At 30.9% G+C, this 19,520-nt stretch overlaps 2 protein-coding genes across 2 annotated transcripts; both read left to right on the forward strand.

Moving 5' to 3' along the window:
* Positions 1 to 4,243: 4,243 nt before the first annotated feature.
* LOC118034248 (EG45-like domain containing protein) lies at positions 4,244 to 5,173 on the forward strand. Its single transcript, XM_035039487.2, has 3 exons — positions 4,244 to 4,441; positions 4,596 to 4,875; positions 4,974 to 5,173. Exons 1-3 carry the CDS (start codon positions 4,336 to 4,338, stop codon positions 4,978 to 4,980), a joined length of 393 nt encoding a protein of 130 aa, XP_034895378.1. The 5' UTR covers positions 4,244 to 4,335; the 3' UTR covers positions 4,981 to 5,173.
* A 3,370-nt stretch (positions 5,174 to 8,543) lies between these two features.
* Positions 8,544 to 11,254, forward strand: LOC118034247 (cation/H(+) antiporter 4). Its single transcript, XM_035039486.1, has 3 exons — positions 8,544 to 8,627; positions 8,999 to 10,006; positions 10,148 to 11,254. Exons 1-3 carry the CDS (start codon positions 8,544 to 8,546, stop codon positions 11,252 to 11,254), a joined length of 2,199 nt encoding a protein of 732 aa, XP_034895377.1.
* The last annotated feature ends 8,266 nt before the right edge of the window (positions 11,255 to 19,520 follow it).

A 19,520-nucleotide genomic window follows, 5' to 3' on the forward strand; every position in this document is an offset into this window, starting at 1 on the left:
GAATCAATTTAATTTTGAAGAATAAAATCTTGAAAAATATCAATTTTAAATAAATTAAATGTTGAAGGATGAAATTGATATAATCAATTTAAAAAAAGACAAAAAAAGAAGAAGTTAACCCATGTTAATCTTTGAAATCGGTAACTCTAGTGACGAACCCAAAACTAATCTTATAAAAGACAAACCTTAAAAGATAATAAAGAAAATCTCTAAAAACATTAGTTTTAAAAAAAGAAAAAAAAAACCAAGTCAACTTGGCCAAACCTCCTAAGCCTATTCTAATATTTAAAACTCGTAACCATGAAATTCTTGACCAGGTTTAAAGAAGAAACTTAATTTCAAATCAATTTAATTTTAAAGGATAAAATCTTGAAAAACATGAATTTTAAAAACTTGTCAAAGAAAAAAAATATCAATAAAAAAATAAAGATCAAATTTGATAAAAATAAAAAACTCATGGACGATGAAATTGTAAAGACAAAAATCTAGTTCGAAACAAAATAAATAGTAATAAAAAGAAAGAAGATAAAATTTAAAAATTTAGAAAATTAAAAAGATAAAATTAAAAAAAAAGTTATAAACTTTTTAGAGAATATCATATTTCTCTCTACTTATTTCTCTACATTTTGGGCTATAATCGGGCTATAACCTTAAAAGCTTCAGAGTCTAGAACCCTAGTCAAATTAAGAATGAGTTATCCAATCAAAACCCAAACTCAATTATCAAATTCCATATGATATCAAAAAGTCTAAAAGCCCAATTAAAAAAAATTGAAAATTTAGGTCATTATTAATAGAATCTAAAGTCAACTATCAACTTGTTGATATCTAAATCTCAATAATTAAAATTTAAGGAAAAAAATAAAAATAATGTAGAAATTTTTTTGTCGAGAAATAAATAAACAAAAAATGAAATCCACATATTTTAAGGAAAAAAAAAGAAGGGAGAAAAGTTTTTTTGTTTTAATCGGAGTTGAAAAGAGAGAAAAGGATGAATGGAATTTCTTTTTATTTGAAATTAACGTGTGAGCTTTTGGAATTGAATCTTGATTTCTTTTCTTTATGTTGGATAGATTTTTTTTTGCTCTTTGTAAAGCACACTATAAATAAAGTTTTAAAAGGGTGTGAGAAAAGTGGTAAAATTAAAGGGCCAATTAAATATATTGTATTTTACCTAATTCTATGCATTGTTTTTTGTTCTTTTTTTTTTTTTAAGAGATTCAGATATTTTTAAGGATAAATGGACTTATATAAAAGAACCACAAAATTTGGGGGTTATAATAGGAAAATATAAAGTTCCTTTTATTAAGATTCTTACACTATACCTTTAGATGGAAGTCACCAGTACTTTAATCCATGAAAGCCAGCTCTGAAATCCTAGCTACAAAATCACAATTGAACAAATACGCCTTTTTACACTATGTTCGGATGGAAAAAAAAAAAAAAAAGGTGAGGAAAAATAGGGTTCGTAAGGGATAATAAAGAAAGGGAATGATGATATTTCAAACTTCTCTAGTATTCTACACCGCGTAATTAAATCAAATATTTATTTTTTTATATTTTATAAGTGTTTTTAAATAGAAATTGATTTTTTTAATTTTTTTTCATATCGTTTTGATATATTAATATTAAAAATAATTTTTAAAAATAAAAAAACATATTATTTTAATACATTTTAAGATAAAAATATTCTGAATTACCGCAATATCTGGATGACTATATTAGCTTCACATGTTTAGATATTGTTTGAAAGGACTTCAAGGGTTCCCCCCTTGCGAATTAAAGCCAAAAACTATGCAATATTTCCAAGATTTTGTCGAATATTTTATCATGGATTGAGAAGTTTGGGGTGGCTATATTGACTGCCATTCGCTTCACATGGTTAGATGTTTGAAAGGTTAACTTCAAAGGTTCCGCATGTCCCCAATTAATGCCAAAAATCGATGCAATATTTCAAAGCCATTTGCTTCACATGTTCTTGCCGACAATTCATTTTTTTCCTTTCAAATCCTTACTTTGAATATATTAAATAGAGATTTCAAACTAATTTGAAGAAGAGAAAACTTCCTAACAAGGGATAATAAAGAAAGAGAATTATGATATTTCAAACTTTCTCTTGTATCCTATATCGCATGTAATTAGATAAAATTGACACATTTGTTTTTTATGTTTTAAAAATTTTTTAAAAAAGAAATTTATTTTTTTAAAATATTTTTCATGTTATTTTAATATATTTTAAAAAAAATACTCTAAAAATAAATTAACTTTGCCATTAGCTTAGCATGGTTAGACATTGTTTGAAAGGCTAACTTCAAGGGTTCCCCCCTTGCCAATTAAAGCCAAAAACCATGCAATATTTCAAAGGTTTTGTGGAATATTTTATCATGGATTGAGAGGTTTGGGGTGGCTATTGACTCTGCTATTCGCTTCACATGGTTAGGTGTTTGAAAGGTTAACTCCAAAAAACGATGCAATATTTCCAAGGGTTTTTTTTTTGGAATATTCTATCCCGCATTGAGACGTTTTCTCAATGAACCAAGACTTTGCACGTCGCCATCGGATTTGTTTTTATTTTTCAAAAAAAGGGGCGAAATGTTCAAGCGACAAATAATAATATCCTGTTCGTTATGTAACTTAATGAGATTTATTTTATGCAAAATAACTAAATAGAGTTTTCAAAGTCAATTTTGTAGACTACTAGATCAAAATAACTAAACAAAATTAACACTAACTCTTGCATACTTTCGCTTGACTAAAGTCAAAGTGGTGCGGCTAGCCTCCTGGATTTCAAAACTGTAAAAGTGTTGTATTCGTAAATAATTAACTCAATTGCAGAATAATTAACAAACTATTGTAATAGTAATTAAATGACAAATAGCAAATAAAACTGAGTCTTCAAATCTTAATAGACTGATTTCAAAGCAACATGGAAACAAAAGATCGGATTTACATTCACGGTATTAGGGTTATGTACATGAATTGTAACCCAGCTAGATATAATTCATCATAATGTAAATTGCCTTGAATGATTCAAATGAGCACATACTTAGAAAAATGAAGCAACCTACAACTTATATGCGGCTCTGTTTGTTTTTATAATTAAAAAGTATTTTTTTTAAAAAATTAATATATTTTTTATATTTTTAGATTATTTTGATACGTCGATATTAAAAATAATTTTTTTAAAATAAAAATTTTATTATTTTAATACATTTCTGAATGAAAAACATTTTAAAAAAACAATTATAACTACATTCCCAAACATGCTCGAAGTTGTATTAATTGTTTGTTATTCTTTTTTTTTTTCTCATTATCTTCCTCTCATTTTGCTCTCTATATTTTTTTTTTTGAAAAATATATTAAAAACTGAAAGTAAAAACCATTATCTCATCATTAAAATAAAACAATCTTATTAAAAAAAAATTACTCTCAACATAAAATTTTAAAAAATCAAATCAAGACACAATCAACCTTGACATGAGAATTTAAATGTAACAAATTAAATTACATCTAAATACAATATAAAATTTAAATGGATAAATTCAAGAACCGATCAATCTCAACAAGAAATTAAAAATGGAGGATTGAAAGGAAATTCTTGTCGAATGGACGAGCTTCCCTTTAAAATAACAATGTCATTAGTTCAATGAAAAGAGAATTGTTATTAAATTAAAATTACAAGGTTGTCTTCTAACACCCCCCCCCCCAGCCCTCTCTCAATGGGTGTTTACAAGTATACGATTAAGCCCTTAGCCTGAGGGTGCATGAAAGCCTCTACTGCTCCCCCGGCTCCGGTGTCCCTCACCTTGAAGGAGGCTTAAGCAAAATAGATTCAGTTTAGGGAGCCCCCTGCACTCAGGCAAAACGAGGGTCTATCGCGTGTGTAGATGCTTGGACAAATTTCTCAATTCTTGGGGGACATTGATGGGTGTAGGGAGAGTAGCCTCTCTGCCTAGCCGAGAGTCACGTTAAAGAATGACTTTAATTCCATAGTTTAAGTTATTATATAAAATTTTAAAAAATAATTTATATTATTTTCTTAACAAAATAGTACAATTTTTCTCAAGTTTTTTAACCTTTTATCTGGGCTATCACATAGCAATGCCCTTAGTCTTTCCTTGATGCATGGTTCAACAAGTTGTGTAAAAGTCATTGATTTCTGGTACCAAAGATACGTGTTAAGACCGTTAGCAGTGACAGCGACTGGTCGGTCTAGATCTCCTATAAAAAGGAAACCCTACCTCGTTAATTTGATTCACAGGTAACCATACATCAAAATAGTTTTGTGAGATAACTCCCGAGTGTTTATCAAATAAGAAAATCACAGCAAGTAGACATGGCAACTGCTACCCGTGTGCTGTTTTTTATGGGGCTTGTCGTCAGCCTGGTCTCAGTAGCTTCTGCCATTTCCGGGACTGCCACTTACTACAACGTTTATGTTCGTGAGTATTCTGATCAGAATCATATATATAAGACTTTGAACATGTTTCTTTATATTTTGAGAGAATCAGAATAAATAAATGTGTGATGACGTAGCTAGGCATCGAATCAATGGTTAAACTCATTCGTTAATTTATTTTCTGGGCAACACTACAGCGTCTGCATGCTATGGATACCAAGATCAGGGTGTGATGATAGCGGCTGCAAGCGATGGAATTTGGGCCAACGGTGCTGCATGCGGGAGAATGTACAAGGTGACCTGCCAAGGTCCTACAAACGCCGGTGTTCCTCAGCCCTGCAAAGGTGGCAGCGTCACTGTCAAGATTGTTGATCGATGCCCATCCCCCGGATGTCAAGCAACCATTGATCTCTCTCAAGAAGCCTTCTCTCAGATTGCTGACCTTAACGCTGGAAAAATTAACATTGATTACACCCAGTAAGCCTAACTTATCACTTCTTCTAGCTAGCATGCATATTTATTTATTTAATTTGTTTCTCTTATGTATGAATACAATTCTTCGTTTTGATTTTCAGAGTTTGAAGTCATCAAGAGAGAAATTACTTGAAGCTACCAGCAGGATGTTGGCGAGTAGAAATTAATAATTGATATTATTATTGCTGCAATAAAAAGCAGCATATGTGGAAAATCTGTCATTTTCCAATATATTATGATATTAATTTACTGAAATAATACTTTTCCTGCTGGTAAATAAAATTACACTGGAGGACTCCTATCTCTCTTCTTGTCTCGTTCAAACACTCGATCATAATATGTGATTTAATTTCTACTGGATAAGCACCAGAAGTCTCTTTCAAGCAAGCATGTTCATATTAATGATGAACATTTTAATTCTAATCCTGAGATTAGCATTCTTGAAAAATTTATTAATTTTAATGTAACAAATCATATATATATATATATATATATATATATATATATATATATATATATATATATATATATATATATATATAGAAGTAACGTTATAAACGAATTCCAACTGAGGAGTCAAAGCACTACCAGCACCTATATTTGCTAGGAAATTAAATCTCTAGAGCCGCCCCCTCTCCATGGACGTAACTAGCAGGCACCGTCTAACCCTACCTATCACAAGGTAATATCAAGGACTGAATATAACAAACTCAGAAGTGATTCCTCTAAAAAAAAAAAAAAAAAAAAAAAGTGGTGTTAATTATATATTTAATTAGCCGTTTTAGAGTCAATATAAAATTTTAATTTAAAGGTGTTTTAGTTGAACCAAATGTTTTCATAAAGTTATTCCCTACATGCAAGCCCTGGGTTAAATCAAAAGTTAATCTTTAATGCAAAAAAATAAATAAAAATAATAAACAGGCTGTGAAGTACTGAAAAGTCTTAATTGTGAACTAAAAAGTAGATCCATGCATTCAATATAAATTATGTGTAGAATAAATAATTAATAAAATAATTAAAGTATAAAATGGTAAGCTGAAAAAAATATATACAAAAAAAGATATTTGATTTTTCAAAAAAAGCTGCTCAAAATTCTTTTTATTTAGTTATATAGCAATAAAAAAAAAGTAGTAACTAGAATCTCGTTGAAAAGAAAGTACGTAATTTTCTAATATCAATCCCCCTTTTCTTATCAATTTATTTTTTAAATAAAAAAATATAATGTTTTTATTAGCTATGTTCCTTATTGGATAATAACTCAAAGAAATTAAAAAAAATCAAGGAAGGATAAAAAAAAAACCATATTTCCTTAATCAAAACCCTTTTATCTTATTAATGGGTTTTTTTTTTTTTTATCAGAACTATTATTTTGTAACTAATAACTCATCAAAATCTTAAAAGCAATTTTTAATAAAAAAAATAATAATTTTACATGAATATATTAAAAAAAATAAGAGCTTACTGCTCACGAGCTACTGCATGGAACATTTTTTAAGCTACTCTTTATGTAATTAAACGATACTACAAAACAAAAGAAAAATACACAAAAAAGAAAACACGTATAATCATGGAGAAAATATATATTTTTTTACAAAATCTTCTTTTCTCATTCTTGTAATTTTTTTTATAACATTTTTTTATTTATTTGCAGGATTGTTCAATGAGAAATGAGTAAAAGGAAACGAAAAGGTCAATTTTTAAGTAAAAAGGTTTTTTTTTTTCCAAAAAAATATAGTTTTTTTGAATTTTCTCTAAAATAAAAATAATTTTTTCTATTAATATATCTCTTGTTTATAATAGCCAACACGATATTTTAACTAAAAACATTGTTTAAAAAAAACTTAAAATTATTAAAGCAAGATTTTTAAAAAATATCAAAATAGTATTTCAATATTTTATGTTATTGAAAGCTTAAAAAATCATAAATGTGATACAATTATGTTTTAAATATATTTAAATAATAAATAATTGATTTCAATTGAATTTTCAAAAATAAGTTATTATTAATATTATTATTTTTAGATCAAAAACATAATAACCAAAAAAAATTTATTAAAATTTAAATAAAAATTTATAATGGCACTTAAAAATCATGCCAAAACTTAAGAGTAAGTAAGCCCGATAAATTCTTTTGGAGTGTCTAGAAAAAAAAAAATAGGAAAGAAAAGGAAAAAAGAAAAATAAAAGAAAGAAAAAACTATCAAAAGGTCAGGCCCATACATGCTTAGTAAGCCGAGCACTCGTGGGTCTAACATTTAAACTTGCATGCCTAATTTTATTTTATTTAAAAAAAAAATAACAAATAACATGTTGTATATCATGTTTTAAAAAACTAAAGCCACTACTAGCACTCAACCCTTAACCTCTTTATTCTCAATTGCAGCTATAACTTCAATTTTTCACAAAATGATCCTTGTTTTTAGTGTTTTATGTAATTTATGGTGTGGGTAAAAAGGAACGTGAAAAAGGATATAATATATGTACTCTCTTTAAAGTCAGTTAGGAATGGAGAGGGAGAGAGAGGAAGGAGGAGGAAAAGAAAAAAAAGAAAAGGAACCGAAAGAAAAAAGGCGTGAAAGAAAAATAAAATCAAAATGTCTCGTGTATTTAAAACTAATAATAATTTTCTAAACTTCTAATCTAAAAATATAAAATATTATGGATATATTCAATAAAAAACAATAAATTAAGTTTTAAAAACTTTTACAAAAATACAATAAATAAATTCCATGTGTTATATGAATACTTTTTAATCTAAAAATCATTCTATCTCTTATTTTACTTGGAAACAAAAATAGTATTAATCATTAATTTTAAGGAGCATAATTTAACTGATCAGATTTTAGATTTGTTTTTTAAATATACTAATTTCACAAATCTTAAAATTATTAAAAATTTATATGATTATTAATTTCAAGATCCATAAAATTAGTTAAAGGTATACATAAATTTGCCTTGAAATTGCATGTTAATCTTTTTTTAAAAAAAAAAGTATTACCAAGGCATGCAGTGCATATGTTAAGCTTCTTCGATATTAATCCAAGTTAGGAGGTTTATCAAGTCAAAGGCCTTTCAATTCTTATTGCAAGGAAGCCTAGAAAAAGCTATTTGCTGCGCACTTGAAATATTTCCAAGGATTCTCCCCTGCAACTTTTTAGACATTTTCACCGTCTTTCCAGTGTATAATTGACATCGTATTCCATATATAGGATCTGGCCCTGACTTCATGCAATTTTATGTGTCGTGTTATTGGAAATTAATAAAAGGTTCATATTTGTTGAAGAGGTCATTTAGTAAATTTGTTGTTAAAAGTAAAAAATACAGCGCAACTCATCCATTCTTGAATCCTAAGAAACTCTATGTTAGCAAGAAATTAAAAATGATGCATATGAGAGAAAACATACCTCTTTTGTTCCCATATTCCCGCTTCCTCTTCCTCTTCCTCTTCTTCTTCTTCTTCTTCTTCTTCATCATCATCATCACCCTTGTCCTGTCCGGCCGGTGGCCGTGGCCAGATGGATCTTCGTTCGAATCGTACGTTAGGAGGAGTACATTTAAATAAAACACTGACGAAAAAATGCACAAGCTTACCACCAAATGTAAATTCAAATGGTTGGCTAATTCAAAATGAGCACTTGCTGACCGCTTCGTTGCCAATATTGGAGCTGCATATGTTTGCAATATTTCTCATCAGCCATGGTTGTCATTTCATTCTTAAGCGATACGGCATCCATATCTTGGTTTCGCAGATTATTGTACGTCTTCATTATCCTTATTTCTTTAATTCCTTTGCCTCTCTTGTCCATTTTTATTTCTGTGTAATGTAATACAAATTATGCATTTCTTTCTTAGAACCATATGGGATGGCCAAAAAGTGATCATGCCGTGTAAATAGGGATTAAACTATATGAGATTGCCATTTCTTTTATATCAAGCAGATTTCTTCTTCATATACATGATTTACTGGCTTGTGAATTTTTAACACAATCTGGCATCAAAGAATTTTACTAGTAGCTTAATTTCTGAATGTTAAATGTTTCTAACTCTCAATATGAAAGACTATATATATGATAGAGCAGCCCATTGCAGTTATTTACTGCAATTTTGTGATTGATTTGTGTTTTAGGCTGGAGTGATCGTTGGAACAACAGGCCTTGGACAACAATCAGATTACACAAGGATCTTTTTAACTGTTGACAGTAAACAAATACTTGGCACATTAGCTGGATTGGGTTACCAACTCTTTGGATTTATAAATGGAATTAAGATGGATTTAGCCTTGGTAAGAAAAACAGGGAAAATGGCAATCTACAGTGGTATATTATCTATGGTGGTTCCTGTAGTACTTGGTGGGTTAACTGGGAGGATAGTCATCAAGTACTGGAATCTCGACAGACTAGATAGGCTCTCACTCATCCTGGTGATGTTGGTGCAATCTATGACTCCATTTCCTGTCATCTGTAGCTTCATCGGTGACCTTAAACTGACGAATTCTGAGCTTGGCAGACTTGGACTGTCTTCAGTGCTAACCAGTGAAATGCTGACCCAGGTTCTTGCACTAGTTGCTTTCTTTATAGGCATTGCCTACAAGCAGCGAGCAAAAGCAGCTATCGAAAGCGTTGTAATATCTGTAGCCTTTCTTCTCGTAGTTTTATATGTGGTGAGGCCGGCAATGTTCTGGGTGATCAAACAAACACCCAAAGGAAGGCCTGTGAAAGATTTATACACAGACATCATCATTTTCGGTGCCTTGGCTTCTGGTGCATTATTTAATTATATTGGTCTAAATGTGTTCCTTGGATCACTTGTTTTCGGATTAGCTGTACCAGCAGGGCCTCCACTTGCATCAGCTGTAGTCGAGAAGATCGAATGCATTGTCACTGGAGTGCTCGTACCTCTTTTTATGGCCATGTGCACGATGGGAGCAGATCTTCTAAAGATCGATTTTGATGACTATATGCTGAAGAGCACTGCTATCGTCGTCTTTGTAGTCATCTTGGCCAAATTCGGTGCTTACTTGGTACCTCTCTTGTATTTCAAGTTGCCAAAACAGGATGCCTTGGCACTTGCTTTCCTGATAAGTACCAAAGGAATCGTTGAGCTTGGCTCATTTACTTACATGAGAGAACTAGGGGTATGTTTATCAACCTTCCATGTTACCTGTATTAATTTTTGCAGCATTATTAATTGTTCATTGTCATTATATATATATGTATGTATGTAGCATCTCTAACGTCTAACTTTGCATCATTGTTTTCAACTTGATCAAGGGCAGATTCTGACAGAGGGGATGTTCGCTTTCTTGGTAATTACAGTTCTATTGTCAGCAACGATCTCATCATGCGTTGTGAACTGGGTTTATGATCCGTCAAGGAAGTATGCAGGTTATCAGAAGAGAAACATTATGCATAGCAAAGAGCTCCGCATACTAACATGCATTTACAGACCAGATAACACAACCATCATCATCAATTTTATCAAATCCTTGTGTCCAACTATACAGAGCCCATTTTCTGTTAGTGTACTTCACCTCATCAAGATCAGTGGCCGAGCCTCCCCTATGTTCATTTCTCACCAAATGCAGAAAAAAACGGTCTCTCTGCACTCCATCTCTGGGAATGTCATTCTCTCTTTCAAACAATTCCAACAAAATTATCGCGACGCATTTTCTGTAAATGTCTACACAGCAATCTCTCCACCCAAATTCATGCACGAGGACATATGCACACTTGCATTGGATGAACTTGCATGTTTTTTAGTGCTTCCATTTCATAAAAAATGGCTTGTTGATGGGTCTATTGAATCAGAGGACTCTACTCTAAGGACTCTAAATTGCTGTGTCCTTGAGAGAGCACCGTGCTCTGTAGGGATCCTCATTGACCGTAGGAATCAAGTAAAGTCCATTTTCTTGGAATCATCAAGAGAGCCATCCCTTCTTGTTGTTGTGATATTCTTCGGAGGCAACGATGATCAAGAAGCTCTTGTGTTAGCTAAACGCATGTCCCAGAATAGGAACATCAACATAACAATCGCTCGCTTCATTCCCTCAACTGATGAGCTCGAAATTAACCGGGATCATAGCATGCTAGATTCTCAGGCGTTGAACTATATTATGCATGACTGCACAGAGCATGAAACAGTGGATTACATTGAAGAGAGGGTAAGCGATGGCCTGGAAACTTCAAAGACAATCCGATCTATGCTAGATAAATACGACCTTTTTATTGTCGGGAGACGGAAAGATATACAAACACCACAAACAGCAGGTCTTGACGATATGAATGAATACCCAGAGCTTGGTGTCATTGGAAGCCTGCTCGCATCTATGGATACCACTGAAAAATATTCGGTCCTGGTTGTAAAGCAACAGGTAGCTTTGTAGCGGTTAGATGATCCATGTTAGTTCAAATATTAAAGCATCATCTGTGCTCCTAGCTCCTATAGTAAGTATATCGATGATGAAATATTTCAAATTTTAATTTTTATGTAGATAAAAATAGCTAATGTTCTCTCTAAAAAAAAGATGGCTAGCTTTTAGCTATTTCTGATTCTTGTGCTTCCAAAACATTAACCTTTCTTTGGTCATAATCAGATGAAAGCTTGCTTGCTATTTAAGAACATGGCGATGTCATTTTTCAAGTATGAAACCAGAAATTTTGAAGATAATTTAATGACAAACACTGCAACCATCATCATTGCAGTCATATTGACCAAATTTAGTGCTTGCTTATCACCACTCTTTTCTGGTGCTACAAGTTGCACAAAGCTCCAGAGGGCATGCAGAGCTTTATCAGGAAAGGGGAATATGCAGGCTACAGGGATGGAAACAGTGTAGCAAAAAATCTTTCTATTAACATGCGATATAACCAGCACCGTCAATTTCCTTGAATACAGGGCGTCGTGTTTCTGTTTGTGTACTTTCACCTCATCAAGATCGGCGGGTGAGGCTCCCTTCTCTTCATCACTTCCGACCAAATGCAGAAACAAAATGTCTTTAATGCAGCCTTTTCCATATCTATATTGTTCTAAAAGCGTGTGAAACTAGACTTATGTTCCTTAAATTTTAATTTCTTATCGATTTTGTTCTTATTGTTTTTTAATTTTACGATCCTAAACTTTATTTTTTTACATTTCAGTCTGTAAATCTTGAAAGAAAAGGAAGAAAGTTGATAAAAACAAAAAAAGAGAAGAGAAAAGGTTTTGTCGATCATATTTTGTCTACAAAAAATATTGATTATTATGTTAACGAATTCATCTTGAAAATAAAAGTTTAATAGAAGTAGTGGTTCTCCTTGGACATATTTAAAAAAGTAGATTTTTAAATTCAATTTTTTTTTTTTAGTGATTATAGGATGTTTTTGAGTTTAAGATGGATTTATTAAGGTTCCTATAACTTTGTTGGTATTTTCAAGTGAAAATAAATTAAAAATTAGATTTTTAAAATTTAAACACTCAATTAATATTTTCCAGTTGTAAAGGTGATTGAAGAAGGTAATAGTGAATAATATATTGTCTGTCTATTTAAAAAAAAAAGGAAATTAGACATGTCTAGGCTTTTTCCTTTTAGGCCAACGAGCGGGCTTGGCTTTCAGGCGTAGTAGTTCCTAATTTTATTTATTTATTTTTAATTACTATCCACTTTTTTATTTTTTTTAATTGTTTAGTTTAATTATTTTGTAGATGGTAATACATATTTTGGATGGTTTCTATATATGATTTCATAACACCTCAAAAAAATTATTGTAATTTAACTTCGATTGTTTTTCTCTTAGATTTAAAATATATCAATTGTATATGCTTTGTGCATTTACACAAACGAAAATCATATTATATTTAAAAAACATAGTAAATCTATAAGATAAATAAAAATGTATATAATAAAAATCCCAATGTAAAATATTTGTATTTATATTCATCTTTCATATATTTTTTACCAAAAAGACTAACTTTTCACCTGAATTTTTAATTTGTGTTAATATTTTTTTCAGTTTTTAAATTAATAAATTTTTTTCATTCATCCTATTATACACATAAATCATCTCTTGATTCTTCATTTAACAAACTTCGTGATATAAAAAAACACATTTATAACATCAGCGCCTCCTCTTTTTTAATTCAAAATTAACTTGGAATCCAACTCGACGAAAACCTGGCAAAAGTAGGGTGGCTAGTTTCACTCTAGAATGGCTCGATGATGGATCTACTGAATCACAAGACTGGCTTTAGGACCCTAAACTGTTGCGTCCTTGAGAGAGCTTCGTGTTCTTCTGGGAACTTGAGATCCTCCATTGCCAGGAATAATAAACAGGGGCGTTCCGTCGTGTTGCTACGCTGTTGTTCGGTGGCAACAGTGATCAAGAAGCTCTGGTGGTGGCAAAATGCATGTCTCAGCACGGAGACGTTAGCCGAGCAATAATTCGCTTCATTCTTCTCGATTGAAATTTTCGGAGAGAAAATTAATGCTTGATTTAGTGGGCATATGAAAGAGCTTGGTGTATTTTTATGTTTAAAAATGTTGTTAAAATCGTGTTTTTAAAATATTTTGTAGTTTAAAATTATTTTTTTATATTTTTAGATTGTTTTAATGTGTAGTAACTAAAAATAATTTTTTTTAAAAAATAAAAAAAATTATTTTAATATATTTTTCAAATAAAAAAATACTTTAAACCACAATTATTATTATATTTTTAATAATCCCATAATAGAAAGCTAATAGATAATATTTATGTGTTTAAGAAATATTTTATTTTTTTATTAATGATTTTATATTATTTATTTATTACCTTTTCTATTCTTAAATAGAACTAATTGAAAAGGAACATAAAATCGGCAAATTGAATCAAGTTACAAATAAATTTTTAAAATATAGGGACTAATTAATTATTCAAAAAATCACTCTAAATCTTCCCAGTTTTGAGCGCGATGATAATTAATCTTGTTTCTTAAAAAAATATATCTTTTTTTCCGCCACTAATAAGCCTGCAAGACAAATAAAAAAAAAAAAAGCACACAAGATTCTTCTTTTGGAAAAGTTTATTCACTTCAAGAAAGAAATAAAGGCCCACTCACTGGCCGAAAAGGGGCCCATATCCTCAAGCCCCTTGAACAGGGTTCATGAGAATGTCAATATCCAACTTCATCGAGGAACCAAAGGGCCAGAGTCCGAGGAGACAAACCATCCCTCCACCGCAACAGAAGCCTCTCGGAAGAACACAACTCATATATGTTTTTAATTTCATCCGAATTATGGACATAGTAGTTAAATCAGTTTGATCTAATAAGAAATCTAAGAACTTGACACTTAACCCGGGTCGAGTTTGAAATTAACCCAACAAAGAAGTTCATTTAGTTGAATTGGTCGACTTATCATAACACGAGTTAACTATGAGTTAGATATTAAAAAAAAACAATGTAATTTTAATTTTTAATTGCAATTTTCTTCATAAAAAGGAAATGGGTTGACTTTGTGGTCAACTTGATGACCCGCGTAATTTTTTCTTAACTAGTTCAACAAGGAACAAACAAAACTAAACCCGTTTTATTAAGATAAAGATAACCAATTTGAAGTTGAGAAAGACTTGTTGAGGCTCAAAACGTTACATAGAGATCCCATTGTTTTTATATACGTACTAGTTGGTTTCTTGCACTACTTTGCGTGCTAAATTAATTTTTTTAACGCATACAATAAAATGAAAGGAAAAATATTATAAATAATTAAAAAAAAAAAAAGCTTAGGCACATTCAACGTAATATATTTATTGAATTGTTAAACTCATCCTACATTATTTAATTTGTAGGCTTATAGCTTGGTAGTCACTTGTTTTTTTTTTTTTTTTAACTACGTGCTTTTTGTAGTAATTAAGCATTATTAGATTATATCTAGTTAGTACTCTATAATTACAAAAATTTATATTACTTCATGTATCAAAACAATTACATTATATTTTAAAATTAATTTTATTATTAGTATTGCGATAAATTCTAATTGAGTTATTTAAAAAATAAATTTATATATAAGTTAGAATACATATAAAATACGAAGTAAAAGTATCTTATCTATTATCATAGATTCAAGCTCATGTAAGAACCTTTTTTTTGCATTTTAAGAAACAAGCAAAAAACTCACACATGCATACCTGCTACAGGGCATATCATAGAGAGGAGCTATGCCCATATACATACATACATACATACATACATATATACATACATACATATATATATATATATATATATATATATATATATATATATATATATATATATATAGATAGAGAGAGAGAGAGAGAGAGAGAGAGAGAGAGAGGGTTATGAGGTAGTCTATATGTATTCATATCTTTTGTCTTATAAGGTGTTGGAAAAAGAAATGGACTTTAAGGAGATAGAAAAGACACTGACAATTCTTGACAATGTGTGGTCACATCACAAAGGTTGTGATGATGGATTAAAAGCTGACCAGTGAGATATCCTAATTCCTAACCTACTTCTACTTACTATTTTATTAATTATGATTTTTCTACTTTGTATTTTAAAAAATTCCAACGGCATTGACCTTGACACGACTCTCGTAACATACAATTTCACTTTTCTGATTTGATTTTTTAGGTGTGTTATCACTATATTTATTATCCTCTCTATTCAGTGGGAGAGCAGAGCATTTTCTTTTCTTTAATTTGGACGACGCAGGAGGTCACTTACAATTATTGGATCCTGTGGTGGCCTTTTGTTTTATTAGTATATTTTTAAAAAAATATTCAATTAATTAACTGAATTAGAAATATTTTTAGCAAAATAGCATGCCATGATCAAGAGGCGTGATATTTATAATTTATCATTATTCGTGAATAGTAAAGTTTTAAAAAATTATTAAAAAATAAATAAAAAATAAATCTTAAAAATAAACTGAAACTCCGATTATGATATTATTACTATCATTAAAAATATCTTAAGAAAACAAATCTAATAAAAACAAAAAAAATCACTAATAATAAGTTGAGTAAGCCTCATTTATTATTCAAAGATAGTAAGTGACTCACTTATTTTTTTATTGCAAGTATGATGTTGATAATCTTTTTAATGTCATTGTATTTGTTTCGTGAAAATCTTTTAGATGATACAAGTAATGTTGTAATTAAAGTTTTGATATATCTTCGAGATTTTTTTTCTTTTGTTTTCTCTTTTTTTTTTGATCATTTTAAAAAAAAATTGGATGTTATTATTCTTAATAATAAAAACTATAAATGTTGTATTTTCTAACGCAACATGTGTACAAAATGTGTTATTTCAGCTTTTTTTTATTTAATTGTGATGCATTGCTAATATTTTTAATTTATTAAGCTAATTTTTTTTTAAAAAAAATCCTCTTTGATACCCTTGAGATTCTATACAGTTTGATTGACCTGTAGGAGTACGAAATACAAAGTTTCCTGCGACAGAAATGTCCATCACACTGGAATTCCTTGCTTCAAATGTGAAGGAACGAGATGAACCATGAGAAACCCTAGCTAGCTCTATGCTCTTATCAATGAAAACTAGCTTCAAAACTTGACACACACACGCAATGGACGTATAAGAAAAACAAAGAGATGCTGGGAAAAGAAAGGACAGACCCAAGTTCTGTTTTATAGCAACCAGCTTTTGCTTGCAAAGCTGTTTTATGTTTTTTTATCAGCCCCTAAACCATCAAAAGATATCGTTTGCCAGTCTATCTAACATTGGACGTTGTGTATGTTATCATTGGTCATTTCTGGGCTCATGTCTAAGAAAGCTTACATTACTGTGACAGTCCATATATATATATATATATATATATATATATATATAGAACCAACCATCCCATGCTTTCTTGACACAAGGGCTCTCAACGTTTTTCATGCACCATAAATCCTATAAAATGGAACAAATATGTGAAGACTCGTTGTGTGAATTCATGGAGGCGCATGGTGCTTATTTGGAGTCTTTTTTTTTTTTTCCCCTAAAGCTGCTGCTGCTGTTTTTTAGTTGAAATGCACATGCTTTTTAACCCAAAACGTAAAAGTAGAAGCTTAGAAAAACGGAGCTTTAAGCAGCTCGTCATCTTTAAATACATGCATCATGAAAAAAAAAGCAAGAAAAATCAAAATAGATAGTAATCACACCATTATTGAATTGATTGATGCTCGTACTTCATCATCACCATTTGTTTCTTGTTAACGCACCCCTTGAACTTATTTTGAACAAGATGTACTTTAAATTTCCACCAAACTGCTTCCAGGTTGATTTGAACATGCATATGTCGACGAGGTGAACTGAAAATCTTAGTACTCACTACACAGTGTGTGTTACTACTGTGTTTGGAAATGTAGTGCGTTTGAGGGTTTTAAAAATCATCAAATTAATCAGTGGCCTATGCTGCTATTATAATTTAATTGAGATTCGAAATCTCTCCTCTATATCTGTAATTAATGTTCGACGGTAGATTTGAAATGCCAACAACTTTTTTAAGGTTTCAAAATTAACACAAGTATGTCAAAAGGTTATGATCATTTACTATAAACAACGTGAGTGCCTTGCCATTGCTTATTGTTAACTGGCAAAAATAGCATTATGTACATTTCAAGTAAACGTTCAATTAGGACCGCATAGCTACTGTACAAGGTATTGACAGGGCACGAGGATGGACGCAAAATAATGATCAAGTCAAAGAAGTGTTGTACAAGAGAGGGATCGATTATCTGAAGTAAAAAGACATCGCAAAGACTGCATGTTACCCCTTTCTCCTGTATTGATTGCGCTCCCATACTGTTGGTGATACTTCTCTTTTCTATTTCTCAACAAGTTGAAAATCCGAGCCCCCATGCTCCTCATTCCTTTCCAATTTACGTGACTTAGAGGGTAAAAGATGCGAGACAGATGAGAGATGGAGAAACAAAGGAAACAAAGTCTGATGCATTTTGTGATCTAATGGTTGTTGAGTCACATTACTGACTTATCTTCGCAGACAGACCACTATCTTCTCTCAAATCAGTCAAGCCCTCCTCTCTGTTGTTGATGATCCTAGACTTCTCAGACAGACAGAGAAAGATCCTTCTAGGCTTTTTCTGGTCCTCTCAGTTCATATTTTCTTTAACCCTTGCAGGGACTTGACGTGTTATGGGAATGTCAGCACTTTTTGTATCTCATTTATTTGCATCTCCTTTCTTCACTATATAAACCACATCCACTTCTTCGTCGAATATATCCTCCATAGAAAACCAGTTGATATCAATAATTATGTAGATCACGAAGTTCCCCTGTGCCCTTTGCTTGTCATCTCTAATTTCTCACGCCTTGTGCCTTTCTCGGTGAAGGATCGAGCTCTTCGTGCGATGGACCCAAACAGATATCCAGCCTTAGCTGCAGAGATTTGTAAAGTATCGCACCCGAACCATGGTTTTTATCATAAGTGGAAAACGAAGCAGAAGTGTGGCTTCTGATGGTGCTATCTTACCTGAGCTTTTTAAATTTTTTTTTTTAATATATAAATTAAATGATTTTTTCTTGATCTTGCAAGACTTTATATGTCTTGTGTAATTATTTTTAGTTATTTTTTTTTGTTTTATATTTAAATTTTTAATGTTATTTTAACTAATTAATTTATATTTTTATATGTTGTTTATTCCTCCTGAGCTTTAGATTAAATTTATTACTTTTGAGTTTATGTAATTAATTATGTGTGTATAAATTCTTTTCAATAAAAATAATCTTTTCTTTCCTTTTTTGTTTGTTTGACTTTTTTTTTGAGATATTGCTTGCATACATCATTAATTTTGATGGTATTTTTAATTTTATCATAATCCAACTTCTGATGTATCATGCATTAAGCAAATGATAGTATCGGATAAAAAAAAAGAATTGAAAGGGTTTTCACATCAGGATAATCTGCACAATTTCGTAATCTCTTAAATTTAGCAAGCGCGGGTGTGCATGGAAATTTGATTTATTCCATATTGACTTGTTAGCAGATGGTTTTCAATTAATCATAAAGAACTGCAGAAATCGCTGCTCATGCAACTCAAGCCAATTAATCTGTTCTTGTAGATTTCGCACTCTGTATCAGGAGAGATGCGTCTGCATAACTTCAACAAATGCTTCCTATTTTTCTTGTATGTATTTGACCGTTACCTATTGTAATGACAAGAGTACTGTATCCACATAATCTTTAAGGAAAGAGATGATATCATTCATTTAGGTTAGTCAGAATCGTTTCTTGTTTTTTTTTTTTTTTTCCTGATACAAAATTCAGGGTTTCTATAGGTATTTGCTCAAACCTTAACTTCCTAAGCAACCAGCTAAGAGCCTGATCAAGTAGGATTCTGATTCCATGTTTACAAGCTAGGAATGCTGGAATAGTAGCGTCTAATCGAAAAGTATTACATGGGCAGTGCTTTAATTTTCCAAAGAAGAGGCCAATGGCTTGGTTTCTTCAGCAGCAGCTACGTTGAACTAGGGCAATGATCTTACGTGCACATATGAGAAGGAGCATTATCACATCAATACATCTGGTTATAGTCACATCAGCAATTATATGTCTGCTATGAATTCGTGTGTGATCTATGAGCTCTCAAGGAAGATGCAGGAAATATTTAGGAAACTAATCCGACCAGGGAAACCAGGAGAGTTTATTGAAT

This window comes from Populus alba, chromosome 18 (genome assembly GCF_005239225.2).
Source record: "Populus alba chromosome 18, ASM523922v2, whole genome shotgun sequence".
NCBI classification, from domain to species: domain Eukaryota; kingdom Viridiplantae; phylum Streptophyta; class Magnoliopsida; order Malpighiales; family Salicaceae; genus Populus; species Populus alba.